At 36.8% G+C, this 21,219-nt stretch overlaps 1 protein-coding gene across 3 annotated transcripts in view; it reads right to left on the reverse strand.

Annotated features, from left to right (window-relative positions):
• Positions 1–629: 629 nt before the first annotated feature.
• The window catches only part of ALKBH8 (alkB homolog 8, tRNA methyltransferase), a 90,915-nt gene continuing 70,325 nt past the window's right edge, over positions 630–21,219 (reverse strand). For all 3 annotated transcript variants that reach the window (XM_058289410.1, XM_058289411.1, XM_058289412.2), the window contains exons 10-12: positions 18,460–18,716; positions 6,387–6,536; positions 630–3,759 (exon numbers count right to left, since the gene is read on the reverse strand). In XM_058289410.1, coding sequence (XP_058145393.1) covers positions 3,202–3,759; positions 6,387–6,536; positions 18,460–18,716 — 965 coding nt within the window. In that variant the 3' untranslated portion in view covers positions 630–3,201. The remainder of the gene's footprint in view (positions 3,760–6,386; positions 6,537–18,459; positions 18,717–21,219) is intronic.

The following is a 21,219-nucleotide window of genomic DNA, read 5'->3' on the forward strand; positions in this document are numbered from 1 at the left end:
AGTGTCCCAGATACAAGCTACAATGGACAATCTAACTGCTCTGGCCACGCAGTATCAGCTTAACCTTCAGAGGGGCTGGAGACTAAGGCCGGCCAACCATGTCTAAGTGATGGCACCCCAATAAAATCTCTAGACACCAAGGCTCAGGCAAGCTACCTTAGCAAGTGTACACTGTGTCTACTGTCACACATAGTTGCTGAAAGAAGATAGTGCTGCCCATGGCTCCACGGGGAAAGGACAAGTAGGAGCTTGTACAAGGAACTCTCCTTGACTCCAACCCTTGCTCCACTCGCCCCAGCTAATTTTACTCTGTATCCTTTGACTATAATAAACTGTACCTGTGAATAAAACTGTTTTCAGTGAGTTCTGTGGGTCCTTCTGGTGAATTATCAAACCTGAGGATGGTCTTAGGGACTCCTGAACTTGCAGTTGTAAGGTGGTCTTGGTGCTTCCCAAGCTCCACAGAAATCACACAGTATTATTCAGTGCATGGCTTCTTTCGCTCAGCATTGTTTCTGGGATTCATCTGTCTCACAGTTTCTAGTCATAGTTTATTCATTTCTATTGCTTGTGTAGTAACACATTGTATGAATCAACCATAATATACCATTCTACTGTTAATGGACATGTGGGGTTTTTCCAGTTTTTTATTACTAGTATTGTCAGAAATACAAGAAAAAAAACGGAGAAATGTACAACCATAGTAGGACATTTTAACGCATCTCTCTCAGCTGATAAGAACAAGCAGACAAAAACAAAATCAGTAAGAACACAGATTTTTTACTACACAGTTAACAAATGAGACTAGACATTACTCACTACTTAAAACTTCGCTGGACCTTCTTTGGTAGTAATAATGATAAATATTCTCTGAATGTTTAATATGGTCTTAAAGAGCTTAACAAGTATTATTTAACTTTCCTAACAATTCTTTCAATTTTATAGCTTAGAAAAGTAAAGGAACTTGGCCAAAATCCCACAGTTTAAAAATGGCAGATCTTACTTCGACCTCGGAAATCTAATTCTAGAGCCAGGTTTCAATTTCCTATGTTATTTTCAACATCCTCCATTTTCTACCTCTTCTTGAGTCAATTCTGGTATTTGCATCTTCCTAGAAAATCATCTATTTCATCTAAATTTTAAAATTTGCATAAGTTAAATTTCAAATTTTGATGGAAAGTCCCAGAATTTATATCAGAAAAAACTACTTGTATTCTTATATTCTTTATTCCCATATCATGAACCTTATAAATTCATCTATTAACAGATGGAACAACTATACTCTTATACTGAAATTCCATACCCAAAAAGATCATCATGTCATCCAAGACCTTTTATTAATCACTGGTTTCTCAAAGCTTGGTGCCTGAAGATAAGCATCACTAGTATTTAGTAACAATATTCATAACTAGAGTATCCTAGGCAGCCATCATTTACAGAAAGGAAATTTTCTATAAACCAAATCATTTTAAGCATTACTAGTACAAAAGCAATGCATATTGGGAGTAAAATATTAAAATATTTTTTAAAAATCCTTTCCATTCTGTGGAATTTGACTTATGATTAATTTTCTAGCTCTATTCCTCATAAAAACTTGAGAAGTGGTAAGTTAACTGGGTTACTAGACAAAATTACATAGGTGAAAAATAACACCTGACTGAACCTGGGCTAAGACATATTACGAATGAAACAGAAATACTTAATAATACCATAGTGTTGGCTATAATGGCATAATTAGGTCTGACTGATGACATTCTAACATTCTTATTTATTTTTTGAGGTACTGGGGCTGGAGATTGAACCTGTGACCTTGTATGTGGGAAGCCAGTCTCAACCATTGAGCTACATGGGCTCCCTAACTTTCCTATTTAAATAAGGAGTTAAAAGTGTATTTGAGGTGAAGTGGATGTGGTTCAAGTGATTGGGCTCCTGTCTATGATATGGGAGGTCCAGGGTTCAATTCCCAGGGCCTCCTGGGTAAGGCAAGCGGGCCCGCACAGTGAGCTGGCCTGAGTAGAGTGCTGGCCCCTTCAGGAGTGTTGGCCCATGCAGCAAACTGGCCCAAGTGAAGAGCTTGTGCAACAAGATGACACAACCAAAAGAGACAAAGAGGAGAGACAATAAGAGATGCAGCAGACCAGGGAGCTGAGGTGGCTCAAGAGAATGATTGCCTCTCTCCCACTCTGGAAGGTCCCAGAATTGGTGCCTGGTGCCACCTAAAGAAAAAACAAACAGACACAGAAGAATACACAGCAAATGGACACAGAGAGCAGACAATGAGAGGGGTGGGGAGAAATAAATGACTCTTTAAAAAAATTTTTTTAAGTCTCTAGCATCTAGGTCAATGCATTAAAACAAATTAACTCTTGGTAAGTTACAATCAGGATTAATACATTTTTCAGTCATTTAAAAATAATTCTTTGCTCCCATGTGAAATCCCCCTTCTTTGCCCTGTTTATTTGTTTTCATGGTATTTATCACTCTCTGACATTGTAGTATATGTTTATTTGTTTATTGTCTCTCCTTCTAGAGTGTAAACTACAGGAGCACAAGGACTTTGTCTGTCTGGTTCACTGCTCCATTCCCAATACCTAAAATAGTACACGGTACTTAGTAAGACCTCAATAAATATTTGTTGACTGAAGCTCCAGCTAACTAATGGATATATGTGGTTGACTGAAATTTTAGAGTAGCTACTACGGGTCAAGCCCCATGCTAGTACGGTGTGGTTATAGTCCATGCGTTTAGGAAGCTAAAAATCACAAGTAAAACTTAAGACAACTTTATACCAATCAGGAATATTTTATTTATTAAAATGTTACATGATTTCTTCACTGATATTCTACATGTTTTAGTTCACTTAGTAACATTTTATAACAAAAGGTTATCTCAAAAGTGCTGTACTTTCATCCACAGATCCCAAAGATTCTGCAAACTACTTCAATCTCTTTTAGAAACCATCTCTGTTCCCCTGAGGAACAAAGAGATCAAACCTAGAGAAGGAGCCTACATTTATGGATAGAATGAGGTCAGCAACAGCAGACTGATGTCTCCAAACTAATCTCTACTTCCAAATTCCTCTCAGGAGCTCTCTTTTGATGCTTCTCTCAAGTTTTTCTCTCATTGAAGAGACAGTCAACTTTGTTTCCTTTTTAAAAATCTGAGCATTTCTCCCTGTACATGGTATGTTCAAATACATCATCAGACCTTTTGAAGAATCACGCACCAGTTTCCCTGGTCATAGTAGCTCTGCAGAATGCTCACATTACTCAGCGTCAGGCAGGCAGCTTCCAGCTCTCCCTCACAGAACACATGGTAGTAACGATGAAACACAGGTCTTGGGTCCTGCGATCCTACAGAACCAAATGGCTCAACAGGTTTTTCTTTACCAGGGTTTCCCTTAAGGTGCCAAGGGACAAGGAGGTCTTGAGAATGAAAAGAAGTCCTGTTGGTGTGAATAGACAGCTTAGAATTCCTAATTTTCCTTGAATTACATCCTTCCTCCTGGAAGTCACAACTGGAGGGGACAGAACATACCAAATCTTGACTGTCCACAACAGGCATTTGCTCCACACACAACCCTTGCACCGATGAATCAAGGCTGCCCTCCTCTTTTTTCCCGTGGCTAATTCTGTTTCCTCTCAGATACTTGGACTTCTGCTTATTATATTCTTGTTCCATTGCCCAGACATAAATGAGTGCCTTCCCACCAGGTCTCAGGAGTCTAACGAGTTCTTGGAGAGCTGCCACTCTACGTTCCTAATAAAAATAAAACAAACAAATATTGTCATTTATCAGCCAGGAGGAGATAGAGGAAACAGGAAAATATAACTGACTATAGGACTGTTTTCAATTAGGACAAACAGCCCTGAAAATCTTATGAAATGTGTTATGTAAAACAAGAAAGAAAAAAGGGAAGGAGCATTTGTTCTGTGATTGAGGAAAAAAAGTATTGAAGAAGTAGGGAAAAGAGAATTTTTGTTTCTGCTAATCTTCTCCATGACTTTTCCCCTGATTGGCTGTATACATGGAACAAATAGTGACCTCTTGTAAGGATATAAGCAGTAATATGAAGCACTTTCAGCTTATTTATTACATCTATATAATGTTTGTTGTACAAAGAAAGTGTGTGAACTTTATTACAGAGATGTCTACCTTTAGTCTTCATAAAGTAGCTTGTATGGACTAACCCTCCTGCTGAAAACAACCATAAAAATTGGATGAAATACATTAAACAGCTGCCTAAAGGAACAGGAGAGCAACACTGAGGGCAGGACTTGAAAGGCTGTAATCCCTGAGAGAAGGGAATTAAACTAAAGTGAGTTCTACATTCACCGCAGCTTTACCCTGAGATTATTTGGCAATTTGTTATGTGGGGGAATAGAGTACTAGCAGAAAGTAGCCATCTCACTGAGCTAAGGAAACAGACTAGAGTTCAGAGAGGCCAACTCAGTGAGGAAGTGAGAGACAGAATCCTAGAGAAAGGGAAACTGCAGGCAAGGGGTCCCAAACATCTACATGCTCCTCAAGGCATGTGCCAACTTCTAAAGTGCATGTGCACAGGGTGAAATTCCAAGAAATTTAGTAGACAGGCAGCTAGGAAGTTAAAAAGCTAAACAGAGATTTTGGTAAGCCAACAATGCTGGAGAGACAGAGGTTAGGTTGGAGTGTAATGGCCCTAGAATACACCCAGGCTTTCACTTGAGACGTCAATGGACCACATCCCAGAAGCAGGGACCAACTAAAATCAGCCCTAAGAAAGCTTAAAACCAACTCTCCACAGAATTAAAGCTACTACTCTGCTGTACTTTATCTGCTTGCTCTAAAAAAAAATTTAACCCTCTTAGGAGGAAGATAAAATATTCCAACTTTTTATTGTAATAATATTTCTAGAACTCGAAATTTCCCATTTTAACCACTTTTGAGTGTACAATTCAGTGGCATAATTCACAGTGTTCAGTACCCAGTCAAAACTTAGGGAGTGTGCTAAAACCAAGCAGGACCAGATGCCTGAAAACCAACCACAGAAACGACCCTCTGGACACAGACTTTAAAATAACTATGCAGAAAAGATTGCAGAGTAAGGAGCCCTTCCACCAAAACAACTATTAGACAGGCAGCAACTATGGGAATTTTGAAACTCCAGGGGCCAGAAGAACACTGTAGGGTATCCAGGGAGGAAGTGGCTGATAAGCTTCAGTACAGAACTGGAAACTGCTCTCTGTGTGCTACAGCTTCGCGCACATCCCCCACACCTGCAGCAGGTCGCCGCAGGGTCTGGTCCCTGGCTAGCAGTTGCTGACAGAAAGGGACATAAAAGTCTTCTTCCCCGAGAACAGGGGTGTGCATGGCCAAACACTGCCCCAGGCAAAGACTGTAATGTCAAGGATAGAATGCAATGTAATCATTAAAGAATGATAAAAGACTCTCGAACCAGCAAGCTATCAGAGGAGGAAAAAGTATAATAATAAATTATACTATGTGGGGGGGGGTAATACAGGAACCTCTTATGTGTTTTTATTTTTATTTTTATTTATTTATTTTAAAGATTTATTTATTTATTACTCTCCCTCCCCCCCCCCCCCGCATCCCGGTTGTCTGTTCTCTGTGTCTATTTGCTGTGTGTTCTTCTTTGTCCGTTTCTGTTATTGTCAGCGGCACGGGAATGTGTGTTTCTTTTTGTTGCGTCATCTTGTTGTGCCAGCTCTCTTTACAGGGCGGCACTCCTTGCGCACATCAGCACTGTGCGTGGGCCAGCTCCACACGGGTCAAGGGGGCCTGGGGTTTGAACCGCGGACCTCCCATGTGGTAGACGGACGCCCTAACCACTGGGCCAAGTCCACTGCCTTATGTGTTTTTAATGTAACATTTTTTGTGATGTATGTATCTTCAAGAAAATACAATTTACAAAAATGATGGGAGTGTGGGGGGGTGGGGAGTGGGTTATATGGGAACCTCTTTTTTTTTTTTAATGTAATGTCCTATGTGATCTATTAACTTTAATTTTAAAAATGTGTTAAAAAAATAAATACATAAATAAGTGTAAAAAATAAATAAATAAAATGAAAGGAACAAGTTACAAAAAAATAAAATAAATTACACTACAGACATCAGCGTAGCAATCAGAGAACGAAGACTGAAGTGTTTACACGCACGGATGCACACACAACCAGCTGCATAGTGCTCCTAGCCAGAGATGACATCCTCTTTAACTGCCTAAGTAACATACACTGAGCTGGACACCTAATAATCTGTTCCAAACAGCCAAAAAGCCAAGGAAATAATCTGATTATATGTTAGAATGGGAGGAAGCAGCAAAGTCAGTGAACTCCATGCAGCTCTTGCCACTTCGGGTATACATCCTGCAGGGGGAAGACAATCCTCACCGCTGTTGCGAAATGGTGAGCGACAGCAATGGAGATGCAGGCGTCACAAGCCCCACTGCGGACTGGCACTGCCAACGCGTCACACACGAAGGCCTGGAACTGCCGCTCCCTACAAATGTCCACAAGGTTTTGGCTGCGATCACAACCAATCTGTAACAGAGAAAGCCAGAATTTCAAAACATTTTGTTTAAATGCCAAGAGAAATTAAGAGTTAAGGGTTTATTCCATAGCTTCAACTCATTAGACATTTCTTATTCATTGTAAAACGGTAAGAGACCATGATACTCCCAGTTCTTTCTGGCAATACAGAGCCAGAATATATATTTGCACAGGACAGCATTTATTACCTTAACAGGTATCAAAGAGAACTCAAATTACTGAATGGAAACAAAATGAATAGAATAAAAATGATGGAAATGTGAGATCCTTGTATTGTATCTAATTGATTTCCACTCAGAATATGGATCTCTTTTTAATACTACACATATTCAATGGAAATTACCTCGTAAATGTAGACATTTAGTCTTGGGGGCAGGGGGCGGGAGCAACAAATACGATGATCTTAGGAATCTCTTATTACTATATAGACATTAGTGTGATGGCCCGACATGGCAGAAAGATGGGTGATTTTTTTGTTGGTTTGTTTCTTTATGCTTCTCAACATGTATTGCTTTTACAGTCAGTAAAAAATCTCAAAACAAAAGAAAATAATTTACTTCACTTTTTAAAGTTCTTTATCTGCTAAATGTCTAACCTATATAAAGAATAAAGTACTGAATTAAAAATTTATAGAATGCTAATTAAAACTTTTTGTATCACCAAACCATGCTACATGCTCTCAGCAGGTAAGGTCTATAATAAAGTACTGAATTAAATAATTTGTAGAATGCTAATTAAAACTTTTTGTATCACCAAACCATGCTACATGCTCCAGCAGGTAAGGTCTATCATGCCTTACGCAAGTGTCTAGTGCTGTGGAAGATGTTTGGGGTATGATTTCTCATGTTTTTTCTACTTTTCTTATCTTGTTTTTATATATATGGAGTTCTAAGAATATGGTATAAATCAACTATCAATTATGTATATAATTCTATAATAATATATCAATGTACACATGTAAAGTGGGGAAGGAAAAGAAGGGGCTTAAGAAATACTCAATCACTAATTAATAATTATCCCCAGATATTTCTTCTTAACCTAATCCCTAGAATAGGGAAAAGAAATGCATAACCAGATTTAGTCAAACAGTAGTGGCTACCTCAAGCTTTTATTTACTCATTTAAAGTTTTGATATAATGAGCATTGCTCTTTCAGGTTGCCTCAGTCCTTCTGAGAATAATCTGACATGAATCCTCATGTCAGCACTATTCTGAGTTAAATCATATTGTCGTGCTAATTGTACATAATATGGGTGTGCTCCGTTTCTGACTGGTATTAAATTACTTCTATATTCCATCCCAGAGCTGCATTGATTTCTGAAGTGGAATAAGAGGCACCAAGGTAGAAGTGAAGTATAGCAATCTCCCTTTGACATACTTTAAAATGGAAAAGTACTAAGGACCTATCAAGAACAATAGTGGCACAATTCCCAACTAAACACTCCCTTTTCCCATGTAAGATACAAGCTTGGCTTATTACTTTTATTCATTTTTATTCACTGTCTATGCCACTCAGACAACAGTCACAATACCAAAATGACAATACCACTCAAATAATATGCATATTATACTTTGGTGCTTGCCAGCTTTAGTTATAATTAAATTTACGTTGTGGAATTAGAAGGTTCAGGTATGCCCAGTTTTGACAGATACTTATACCTTCCTAAAAGTCCGCAAGAAAAAATCCAAATTGCCTATAAAACAAATCTAGAGACAGAGCTCAGTAGTTCTTCAGAGGAGGAAAGTTATTATTTGAGAATGAAAGATAAAGCAGAATAAGGAGAATAGCAGCCAAACAAAACAGAACATTTCCCTCCTCTTCTTACGGCCATCACCGCCCTCTGCTTCACCGAGAGAGAGCAGGGCAGCTCTAGGATACAGCACCAGGACCAGCGTAGATTCCCTACTGACCGACCACCTGAGCCATGCCTGGCTCAGGACCGTGATCGTGTCCTGATTCTGCCCCAGCCTTCCATATCCTACAGTCAAATCATCACTGACAACTCTCCTCTCTTTCCTTCCTATTTTTAAATTCCTCTAAGTAATAATCTTGTCAGTAGTATTAAAATTTTAAAATTCTCCCTAGTAATGTTGCATAATATCAACAATGGGACATAAAATGGCTTATTTAAAAACTTAATATATTCAAAGACTCATGTAAAGCTATGGGTTTCTGCATGCTAGATACAGCTCAATGACATAAAAACACACATGAGCTTAAATTGCATATTTTCACTCCTATATATAATTTTTAGCAAAACATTAAATATCCAATTCTAAAACTACAAGTAAACATGAAAAAATTTTTAATCTAGTAATCAAAGATGCAAACTAAAACAAAATTTCATTTTTCTCCCATTAAACCACCCAAAATATTTTTTTAAAAGAAACAGGTAAAATTACCTTTATTAATTTCAATAATGTATTTTGCTTAACCCAATATATCAAAAATCTCATTTTAACATTAATATTAAAAAATGAGATATTTTAATTATTTTACATACATTTTTAAAACCCATTGGGTATTACACAGTGACAGCACATCTCAGTTCTGACCAGCCACATTTCAACCTTCCAATAGCCATGTGACAATGGCCACCATATTTGCCCAAAATATTTTAAAACCAGAATATATCATGGTGATAGCAGTGTAATACAATTTACTCTCATATAGTGCTCCTTATAGTACAAATCAGCCCCATCACTTAAAAAGCAATTTGGCATACCATTTTTTAAGGAAGATATAAATGTTCATAACTTTTGACCCAATAATTGTACTTCTAAAAATGTATCCTAAGAAAAAAATCCAAAATATGGAAGAAAAAACCAGGCTAATAATAACCAAGTGCCTCTTACTAATTGCCCATTATGTATTAAAGTAGATTCTTTGTATTAGCACATTTAACCCTCATAACACATTAACTTAGTTATTGTTATCCGTATATGAGGAAATTTCATCCCAAAAAAGATACGCAATTTGCTCAAAGCTGAATTGTAGTAAGTGATAGAACGGAGATTTAAATTTGGACCTTTTTCTCTCTAAAAATCCACGTTCTTTCTTCTTGTCACACTGCTATGGCTATTACAGTGTTATTTATAATTGTTCAAAACTAAAAACAACCAAAATGTCTCACAGCATTCACTTAATGAATATTATAAAGCTGAGGAACTTTTTAAGACTATATATCAAAATGAAAATGTTAAGTTATATAAATAAATTATCAGTTATGTACATATATGATCACTATAGAAAACATTTATAGGAAAAACACTGTAAGGATAATCATCATAATAAATTGGTTTATTAATGTGATTGGATTATAGGTGAATACTTTTCCTTTCATTGTGGTTTTATTATTTTTATTTTTTATAAAATATAGAACATTTTAAAAACTATTAATATATACAACTGTAGGAAAAATCAGCTGGTAGTACGTAGTTTAAAGTGTGGAAAGACAGGCAAAGTCAGTGAAGAGTATACTCTGGATTTGAATCCTGCCTCCACTGATAATTAGTTGAACCACCTAGGAAAACTAATTTACATTTGAGAAACTCTGATTCCTCATCTAAAATATAAGAATACGAAGAGCTACTTCTCAGGGTTAATGTGAGAATCAATGAAATGGTATATTTTATTAACCAGAAAGGTCCTATGCAAATGTTAGTTATTGATACTCTAAGGAATAAAGGATAGACAAAAACTCTTATCCTGGATTCTAGATATAAAGATAACTTCATGTACCCTAAAAGTATTTTACACTGAATTAAGGCCCATCCAATTTGAAGTTGCCACATTTCCTTCTAAGTTGCAGAACACAGCACTAGATAAATTCTAGTTTTCATGTAAGGAATTGAAGATAAATTCACAGGTTTACCCTCCAGACAAAAGCAGCTTAAGACAGCAAAAGCAGAGTAAGAAACAACTGAGTTGGGCAGCCTAGGACAAAGGCTTACCTGCTTTAAGTCCTACAGTGAAACAGTTGGAGAAGAAAGTCCATTTCCTGGAAAGGAGAGGGGGCATTCAAATTCCAGTAGACAGAGGAACTCCTAAAGTCACAAGGCAAGAAGACCCAGGCCCAGAAAAGACAGCAAGGACACTGCATTTTGTATTTGCCTTGAGCTGTTCTTGAACGTAGGGCTGAACTCTGAAGGAGAACATTAGCGGATGCAAAGCGCATTTGCAAAGACTACGAAAGGTGTTTTTGTTAGCTCCTGACACTCAAGAAAATCTCTGCCATATCACCAGGTGGATACAAATTCAAAAAATAGACATGTCAGGAAATAAATGCCAGAGTTAACATTTTAAAACATTAAAATATACAGTATACAACAAAAGATTACAAGATAAACAAAGGAAAAAGAAATGATGACCCATCCAAAGGAAGAGGATAAAAATATAGAAAACATCAATGAAGACCAGACTGTGGACATACTAGACAAAGACTTCAAAAAAATGATCTTCAGCATGCTCAAGGAGATGGAGGAAAACACAGTGAAGGAACTAAAGAATATCAGGAAAACAAAGAATGAGCAATATGAGGATATTAATAGGAGGAGACAGAAATTTTAAAAAGGAACCAAAAGAGAACTACGGGGTATGAAGAGGGAAATTTATAGCTCTAATGCTTAATTCAAAAAGAAGATCTCAAATCAGAGACCTAACCTCAAAACTGGAGGATCTAGAAAAAAACAAACCAACTAAACACAAAGACAGCAGAAGGAAGGAAATAACAAAGAGCAGAGATAAATGAAATAGAGAAGAAAATAACAGAATCAACAAAACCAAAAGTTAGTTCATTGAAAAGATCAATAAAAGTGACCAACCTTTAGTGAGACTGACAAAGAAGAAAAAGAGAAAGGACACAACTAAAATCAGAAATGAAAGGGGGATGGATATTATTACTGACTCCACTGAAATAAAAAGGACTATAAAAGGGGACTGAATCACTGGATGTCAGCAAATTAGATAACGTAGATGAAATGGGCAAATTTCTAGAAATACACAGACCACCTACCTACACTGACTCAAGAAGAAATAGAGTATCTCAACAAACCAATACCTAATAACAAGTAAAGAAACCGAATCAGTAATCAAAAAGCCTCCCAACAAGGAAAAGCCCAGGACTAGATGGCTTCATAAAGGACTTTTGGCAGACATTACAAGAAGACTTATACCAATCCTCTTCAAAGTCTCCCCAAAAAATTGAAAAGGAGGGAACAATCCCTAATGGATTTTACGAAGCCAATATCATTCCCATACCAAAGTCAGACAAAGATATCACAGACCAATATCTCCAATGAGTATAGATGCAAAAATCCTCAACAAAATACAAGAAAGTGGGATTTATCCTAGGTATGCAAGGGAGGTTCAACATAAGAAAATCAATTAATATACCACATTAACAGCACAAAGGAAAAAAACACATGATCATTTCAATTGATGCAGAAAAGGCATCTGACAAAATACATCACTACTTCTTGATAAAAGCATTTAGAAATCTAAGATAGAAGGAAATTTCTCAACATGATAAAGGGCATATATGAAAAACCCACAGGTAACATCAAAATCAATGGTGAAAAACTGAAAGCTTTCCTCCTAAGATCAGAAGTAAGACAAGGATGCTCACTGTCACCAGTGTTATTCAACATTCTACTGGAAGTTCTAGCCAGAATATTTAGGCAAGAAAAATAAAAGCATCTAAATTGGAAAGGAAGAAGTAAAATGTTCCCTATTTGCACACATGATCCTATATACACAAAACCAAGAAAAAAATGCACAACAAAACTCTTAGAGCTAAAAATGAATTTGGCAAAGTGGCAGGGTACAAGAACAACACACAAAAGACAATAGTAGTGTTTGTATCACTAATAATGGAACAATCAGGAAAAAAGTCAAGAAAAAATTCCATTTTCAATACCAACTAAAAGAGTCAAATATCTAGGAATAAAATTAACCAAGGATGTAAAGGTCTCATATGCAGAAAACTACAAAACATTGTTAAAAGAAATCAAAGACATAAATAAATGTAAGGACAGTCTGTGTTCATGGATTGGAAGACTAAATATTGCTAAGATGTCAATTTACAGATTCAGTGCAATCCCAGTCAAAATTATAAAATTTATATGGAAGTATAAGGAGTCCCAAAGAGCCAAAGCCATCTTAAAAAAGAGGAATGAAGTTGGAGGATTCATACTTCATGATCTTAAAACTTACTACAAAGCCACAATAATCCAAACAGCATGGTACTGGCACAAAGACAGACATATAGGCTATTGACATCACATTGAGAGTTCAGAAATCAACCCTCACATTTACAGCCAATTGATTTTTGACAAAAGGGCAAAGACCATTCAACTGGGAAAGAACAGTCTCTTCGACAAATGGTGCTGGGAAAACGGACTCTCCGCATGCAAAAGAATGAAGATGGACTCCTACCTCCCATTATATACAAAAATCAAGTGAAAATAGACAAAGACCTAAATATAAGAACCAGGATACCAAAACTCCTAGAAGAAAACATAGAAAAGCATCTCTAGGACTTTGTGTTAGGCAACGGTTTCTTACACTTTATACCCAAAGCACAAACAACAAAAGATAAAACAGATAAATGGGAAAACTCAAAGTTTTTTTTCTTTTCAGGTATCAGAGCCAGGGATTGAAACTACGACCTCACACATGAGAAGCAAGCACTCAACCACTGAGCCACATCGGCTCTGCCAAAACTTTTTGCAAAGGACTTTGTTATGAAAATAAATTGACATCCTACAAAATGGGAGAAAATATTTGGAAACCACACATCCAATAAAGGATTAAAATCCAGAATATATCAAGAAACGCTTCAACTTAACAACGAAAAGGTAAACAACCCAATTAAAAAATGGGCAAAAAAAGAAACATTATAAAAAGGAAAAGCGAACCCTCGTCTCCAGACTTTAAATAATACTACCTAGCTATAGTGGTAAAACAGCATGTACTAGCATAAAGTCAGACATAATGACCAATAGAACCAAACATGATTCAGAAACAGACCCTCACATGTATGGTCAAGCGATTTTTGACTAGCCTGTCAAACCCACACAGCTCGGGCAGAACAGTCCATTCAACAAATGGTGCTGAAAGAATTGGATATTCACAGCTGAAAGAAGGAAAGAGGGCCCCTCTCTCACAACTTATCCAAAAATTAACTCAAAAGGGATCAAAAACCTAAAATTAAAGCAAGAACCATAAAGCTTCTAGAAGAAATTGCAGGAAAATATCTTCAAGATCTGGAGGTAGGTGGTGGATTCTTAAAGGAGATAAGAGGAGGACTGAGATGGACTACTAAAGTTTCATGTATGTAAAAGTTTTAATTAGCTATACTATAAGAGTGTGGAAATGTATAGAGTGGATGGGAACACATAGTGAGTAACAGCTAGTTTATAAATGGGGATGTGCCTGAAAATGGTAGTCTCGGTATGTAAATGCCAACTGACAGAATGCTAGAGAATAATCTAGGAACTGAATAGCACAGTAAACCAAGAGGTGGGTGAGAATTGTGGTTGATGGTACAGATGTAAGAGTGTCCTCTGTGAGCTAGAGGAAATGTACATCACTACTGCAGGGTGTTGGGAATATGGAGAAGCATGGGAAAAATATAGCTGGAGCGACTGTGGTTAGCAGTAATAATATAATATTCTATGCGAAAGATGTACTATGTTGATAATGAGGCAGTAAGGAAAATGTGAGCCAAATGTACACGATAGACATGGTAACAATCAGATGCTATTATCTTATCTGAGCAAATGTTCCACCACAGTGTGGTGTGTTGATGGAGGGGTCTTGTTTGGGAATTCTGCACATGTGCATGTTTGTTTTATTGTTTTATAAAACATGTGCATGATTGTTTTGTAAGTTTACAACTTCTGCCACAAAAAAATATATATTTAAAAAATAATAATAGGGTGGTTGGTGGAAAAACACACCAAATGTAAGTTAAGGACTATGATTAGTAGTAAGATTTTGACAATATCCTTTCATAATTTGTAACAAACGTCTCATGACAATGCAAGGTGTTAGTGGAGGGTTGATGTATTAGACCCCTGTATGATGTTATACATGTTTGCTTCCTAAGTTCACAACTTTTACTATACACTTATTGTTTATGTATGTTCATATATAAATGATATAAAGATGATAATAATTGGGTTGGTTGGGGAGAAAAAACTTTGGTTAGTAGTAATATTTTGACAATGCTCTTTAATCATTAGTTAAAAAGGTTTAACAACAATGCAAGTTATTGGTGGTAGGGTGAGTTATGAGAGTCCTGTATGATGTTAGACATGTTTTGTAAGTTCACAGCTATTATTACACACTTATTGTTTAAGTATGTTTATGTATGAGTGATATATATCAATAAATTAATTTAAAAAAAGAAATGGGCAAAAGACTTGAACAGACATCTCTCCAAAGAAGACATACAAATAGCCAGAAAGCACATGAAAAGACGCTCAATGAAAAGATCATTAGCCATCAGGGAAATGCAAACCAAGATAACGAGATACCATTTCACACCCATTAGAATGGCTCCTGGTAAAAAACAAAACAAAACGAACAAAACAAAAACAGAAAATTACAAATGTTGGAGGGAATGCAGAGAAATAGGAACACTCATTCACTGCTGGTGGCGATGTCAAATGGTGCAGCCTCTGTGGAAGACAGTCTGGCGGTTCCTCAGAAAGTATAGAATAACATATGACCCAGCAATCCCACTGATTTAGGTATATACCCAAAAGAATTGAAATCAGGGGCTTGAACAGATATTTGCACACTGATATCCATAGCAGCAATATTCACAATTGCCAAAAGACGGACACAATCTTTTGTATCCATCAACTGACGAAAGGATACACTGTGATAAATACACATAATGTATATGTGTAAAAAGGAATGAAGTAGTAATACATGTGATAACATACGTGAACCGTAAAGACATCGCATTGAGTGAAATAACACAGACACAGAAGGATATATATTGTATAATCTCACTGATAGGAAATAATTAGAATAAGCAAACTCACAGAGTCAGAATCTAAAATATAGGTTACCAGGAGATGGGGTCGAGATAGAGACTAGGGAATTAATACTTAAATTGTACAGTTTCTGTTTGGTATGATGGAAAAGTTTTGGTAATGGATGATGGTGATGGTACCATAACATTGTGAATGTAATTAACAGAAATGAATTATATATTTGAATGTGGCTCAAAGGGGAAATTTTAGGTTTTATTTTTTTTTATTTATTTCTCTCCCCTTCCCTCCCCTCCCCAGTTGTCTGCTCTCTGTGTCCATTCTTGTGTTCTTCTGTGACCGCTTCTATTCTTATCAGTGGCACCGGGAATCTGTGTTTCTTTTTGTTGCATCATCTTGTTGTGTCAGCTCTCTGTGTGTGCAGCACCATTCTTGGGCAGGCTCCACTTTATTTCGCACGGGGCAGCTCTCCTTATGGGGTGCCCTCCTTGTGCATGGGGCTCCCCTATCTGGAGGACACCCCTGCGTGGCACGGCACTCCTTGTGTGCATCTGCACTGCGCATGGGCCAGCTCCACACGGGTCAAGGAGGCCTCAGGGTTTGAACTGCAGACCTCCCATGTGGTAGGCGGACACCCTATCCATTGGGCCAAGTCCACTTCCCTTGGTTTTATATATTAATGAGAATAAATGTTTTTAAAATCCATGAGACAGTACAACACAAACAGTGAACCCTAAGGTAAACCACGGACTATAGTTAATAGCACAATTATAAAAATGTGCTTTCATCAATTGTAACAAATGTACAACACTCAATGCAAGGAATTACTCATAGAGTGGTTTATGGGAAATCTGTATTTTATGCATGATTTTTCTGTAAACCACAACTTCTCTAATTTTAAAAAAAAAAAAAAGAAGGGAAGCAGCTGTGGCTCAGTCAGTTGGGCTCCCATCTACCATATGGGAGGTCCTGGGTTCGCATCCCGGGGCCTCCTTGTGAAGGCAAGCTGGCTCGTGAGCCGTGGAGAGCTGATGGCCCGTGTGCCATAGAGAGCTGATGCAGCAAGATGATGCAACAAGGGAGACAAGCAGACATGGGGAAAAAAAAAACACACAGCGAATGGACACAGAAAACAGACAGCAAAAAACAAGCCGTGGGGGTGGGGGTGGGGATAAATAAATAAATAAATCTTTTAAAATAAAAGAAAGAAAAAGAAAAGAAAGTCAACAGTTAGTCCGATGTTAGAAATGAAGGGTAACTGAAGAGGGAAGTGCCTCCTAAAAGAAGAGGACGTTCCCAGTGCCTCCTAAAAAGAAAAAAAAAACAAAAGCAAACAACAAGCAAAACAAACAAAAAACAACAACTCAGGGGAGCTGAAGTGGCTCAGTGGTTGAGAGCCAGCTTCCCACATATGAGGTCCAGGATTCAATCCCCAGCCCCCAGTACCTCGAAAACAAAAAACAAAAAAAACCCACAACAACAACAAAAAACAAAACCAACTTCCTCGTCATGAACAAACTTAACTCACTAGACTTTATTCTTTATAAACTAAAATTTAAGAGGCAATGTGACAAGAAAGGACTTGCAAACGTGACAACACATGAATACCAATGTCTTATCTTGATGAAAAGCTATTCTTTTATCTGTGTCTTAATGCACAAACTCTACCTTTCCTCAACTGCAGTAGTAACTTTCTTTGTTCATGTAGGTGTAGAGCATTTAAGATGAAGTAAAAAAAAAGATTATAAATAATCTAATATAGTACAATAACCTACGAATGTAGACTGCGTTCATTTTCCTTATCCACCACCCTAACTCTAGTCTTCCCCCCTTCATCTTGAGAAAGGGAGGTGCCATTCTTCACAAGGCAATACTGATGAGAGTATTACAATGATGCCCTAGATGGGAAGAACTTCCAATTCCTAGCACAACGGGAAAAAGTGGTTCATGGGAAGAAATTATAGCTACTCAAAACAGAAACTTTGGAGTCAGACAGAAATGGGTTCGAATCCTGAGCCTAGTACTGTAACCTCGGTCAAGTTATTTAATCTACTTGGGCCATGATAAATCCTCAACAGTAAGATGCCAATAAATAGTAACCTTTTTTTTCCTATAATGAGTAAAAGAACACTGAATTTGGAATCAGAAAGCATGGGTTCAAGTTCCATTTGTGTTCCCTAATTATGACACTAGGGAAATACTATAACCTCTATAAGCCTCAGTTTCTTCATTTATAAAAGACGAATGAAAATATCTGCTTTATCTTTCTCATACTTAGGAGAAGCAAAGAAAATGGTTTATATAAAAATCCTTTCTTGTCTGTAAAGAGCTTTATAAATACAAGATAGCTTTATTTATAAAATAAACTTCTTAAAAAGCAAAACATAAAGGGGGAAAAAAACAAAAGATGGCATACTATAAATTTCTAATGGAATAAAAAAAGAGTGGGGTGTTCATTAGTTTTAAATCTGTTTGTTATAACTTTTCTGCAGAGTCATTTCATAAACACGAAGTTGGTCATTGAGTAAAAGGAAATTAAAGGGGTTTCATGCCTCCAAATGTATACACATCATATTTTGGAACAGTACTTTACCAAGAACCAAAAAATTCTGATTATCATAAATCTTAAAAATGTGGGAGAAAATTTTTCTTTAAATATTTATGAAGTGTGCCAATTAAATTATTTGGTAAAAATCAACCTATCAAGGAAAATTTTAACAGTACTCTGGTCCAATTTAAGATGAAAATGAAGTCATAACAAACTTCACCATAATTTTCAATTATGAAAAAAACACATGAATTGAAAGGTTTATTTCTTTATTTAAGTGACCAAAATGCAGCTTTATATCATGAGGAAGAGAAATGATAACATTACAAATAAAGCCAAAAGGAACACAACAATTACTTACCATATATAACTCCTTGTTGATGCCAAGATATTTTCCATTTCCACATCCAACATCAGCCACGATTGAGCCACTTGGCAAAGCTTTCAAAAACTCCACAATATGTGGCCAAGGAGTGTGTCTTGTGCTGCTGAAGTGCCCAGCGATCTCTTCATAAACACGATGGACATACTCCTGCTCCAGCTGTGAGGCTTCTTTATCACTCTCTGGAAATGAGGGTTGAGTCTCTTTCCTCTGGCTGTCACAGACCCAAGGGTAATCTAAATGGAAAAAAAAAAAAGGCAATAGTAATCTTTCATTCTTATGCAAATGATTCATAATGAATCAAGTTTCCTTAAAAAAAAAGGCAAATCAATCTAAATTTGGTGATTAACAATAGGAAAGCTCTGATTTATCAGTAAAATAAATAGCTCTTACCTAACAAGCCAAATAATATGTGTGAGGGATCTAATATAAAAAGAAGGGAAAAAATCCATCTATAATGTAACTACAATTCTGCACCTGCCTTATAATAGAGGTGCCTGTTTCATCTTGGTTTTAAGAGTCCTTTTATCCAAGAAAGCATCATAATGGGCCTCGCCTAAACAAGGGAAATTTAACAACAGTTGGGGTTTTTCTCTTGGCACGTAAAAACAGGCATTCTGGGGTCCTCGGACTTTCAGAAGAACAAGACTTGGAGGCAAAGGGTCATTTGGTAATAATCACAAACATTTACTACACACTATATGAAGCAGTTTATAGGTATTGTCTCAAGTCTCACAGCACACTAAGAGATAGATACTATTACATCCATTTTACAGATGAGGAATGGAAGCACGGAGAAGTTAAATAACTTTCCAGAGTGACAGAGATGGTAAGACACAGAGTTAGGATTGGACTCCAAGCGGTGTAGTTTCTGAGGTTCACATTCTCAATGACTACATTTTGCTGTCTCCTTCAGTAGGAAGGAGCCAAAGCCAGGGAGAATACCACCAAGTAGGGGACTGAGATTTAGGGCAAAATGTCTCATGAATTTTGAGGTTTTTCCCTGCTGTGTGCAATCAGTCTAACACTAATTTAAAATTTTTGCTTATTCTCTGCTACACTATAATCGCCCTCTATCTCCAGCCAAAGTCTATCACATGCAGCATCTTTTGTGGGTAGTGTTCTAGGGAATAAAGGAAGGAGTAGTGTGCCCAGACGGACAGACAACACGGAGGCAATAATTAGAAACCATGTGACACCAGAGAATTAGGCTACAGATTGATGGCTACAGAAATGGACTCAAAAGTGAACTTACTGGTATTTTACTATAGAACTATTTTGACTAGTAATGGAAGAAATTGTAGCATTGATCTGGAGAAAGTGGTCACGGTAGTTGCTGAGGGCAGGGAGAGGGAAGAAGAGATGAGATGTGGGGGCATTTTCGGGACTTGGAGTTGTCCTAAATGATATTGCAGGGACAGATCCTGGACATTATATATCCTGCCATAACCCAATAAATGGACTGGGGGAAGAGTGTAAATGTAAACTACAGTGTAAATTATAATCCATGCAGTAGATCAGTGCTCCAAAAAGTATTCACCAAATGCAACAAATGTGCCACAATGATGAAAGAGGTTGTTGATGTGGGAGGAGTGGGGGGGTGGGGGTTGGGTTATGTGGGAACCGCTTATATTTTTTAATGTAACATTTTTTGTGATCTAGGTATCTTTTTTTGAAAAAAGGACAATTGAATAAAAACAAAACAAAACAAAAACCTCTCTTCCCTAAATGTAACTAGAAGATGCCACAAGTTGGGAAGGACTAGACTGAGGGTGAGAGTGTCTAGTCCACACTAATGTGGGAGGTGAAGCTCTAAACATTTTAACTGGGTATTTAAGAAAAGGGCAGCCCCAGAAAGCTTGAGGGCTCTAAAAACACACATGTGGAAACAGACGGATTACATAATGTTGATTAAATTAGAATTATGATTCTAACATACATTACCTTATACATTACAATATATATTAAAATAACTCTAAATTGGTCTTAGCAAAATTTTATTCTCTTGAAAATTATCAACATCTAAGTTATCCAAAGTTGTCACTTAACAATCCAAACTTTTGACCAGAAGTACCCAAAGAATGGACTTGAACTTAAAAAAAAAAAATCAGTAAAGTGACTACCCAATCAGCACTTTTTATGGGATATCTTACATTTAATAAATGCCCATAACATGGAACCATTTGCTTAAGTAACAAGCTTGTCTCTGAAAACAGACTTTGAATTCCTTGAGACTGGGATCCATGCTTCATTTTTCTGTATCTTGTAAAGTTACTGATAGTATTAGACACTTACCAAATACCACATTTTAATTGACCACAAAATTTGTGTTTAAGGCCTCAGTGACACTTTTAGAAAAAAAAAACAAAATCCTGTTTTAAACTTTACTGACATCAAAATACAAAATACAGACATTCAAGTTTCTAGCAGGATAGCATCTTGTAAGTAATGAAGGTTTTTGATCTAAAATGTGTTTTAAGATTATGATTAAATCCAAAAGGCCTATTGTTAAATACTGCCCATAACTGAAACCCAAGACATAAAAATGATCTTATTATTACTATCACTATAAAATATTTATAAAATGGAAGGGGTTTTTGTTAATCGAGTCCAAGAAATCCAGGTCATGATGTACTTGAATAGATAATTCAAAATAGCACCTCCTGACAAGTTTCTGAGCACTTCTTTTATTCCTTTCTAGGCTTCCAAATTGACTAGAATATAAACCACTGTTTATCC

This window comes from Dasypus novemcinctus, chromosome 27, assembly GCF_030445035.2.
Source record: "Dasypus novemcinctus isolate mDasNov1 chromosome 27, mDasNov1.1.hap2, whole genome shotgun sequence".
Taxonomy (NCBI): Eukaryota; Metazoa; Chordata; class Mammalia; order Cingulata; family Dasypodidae; genus Dasypus; species Dasypus novemcinctus.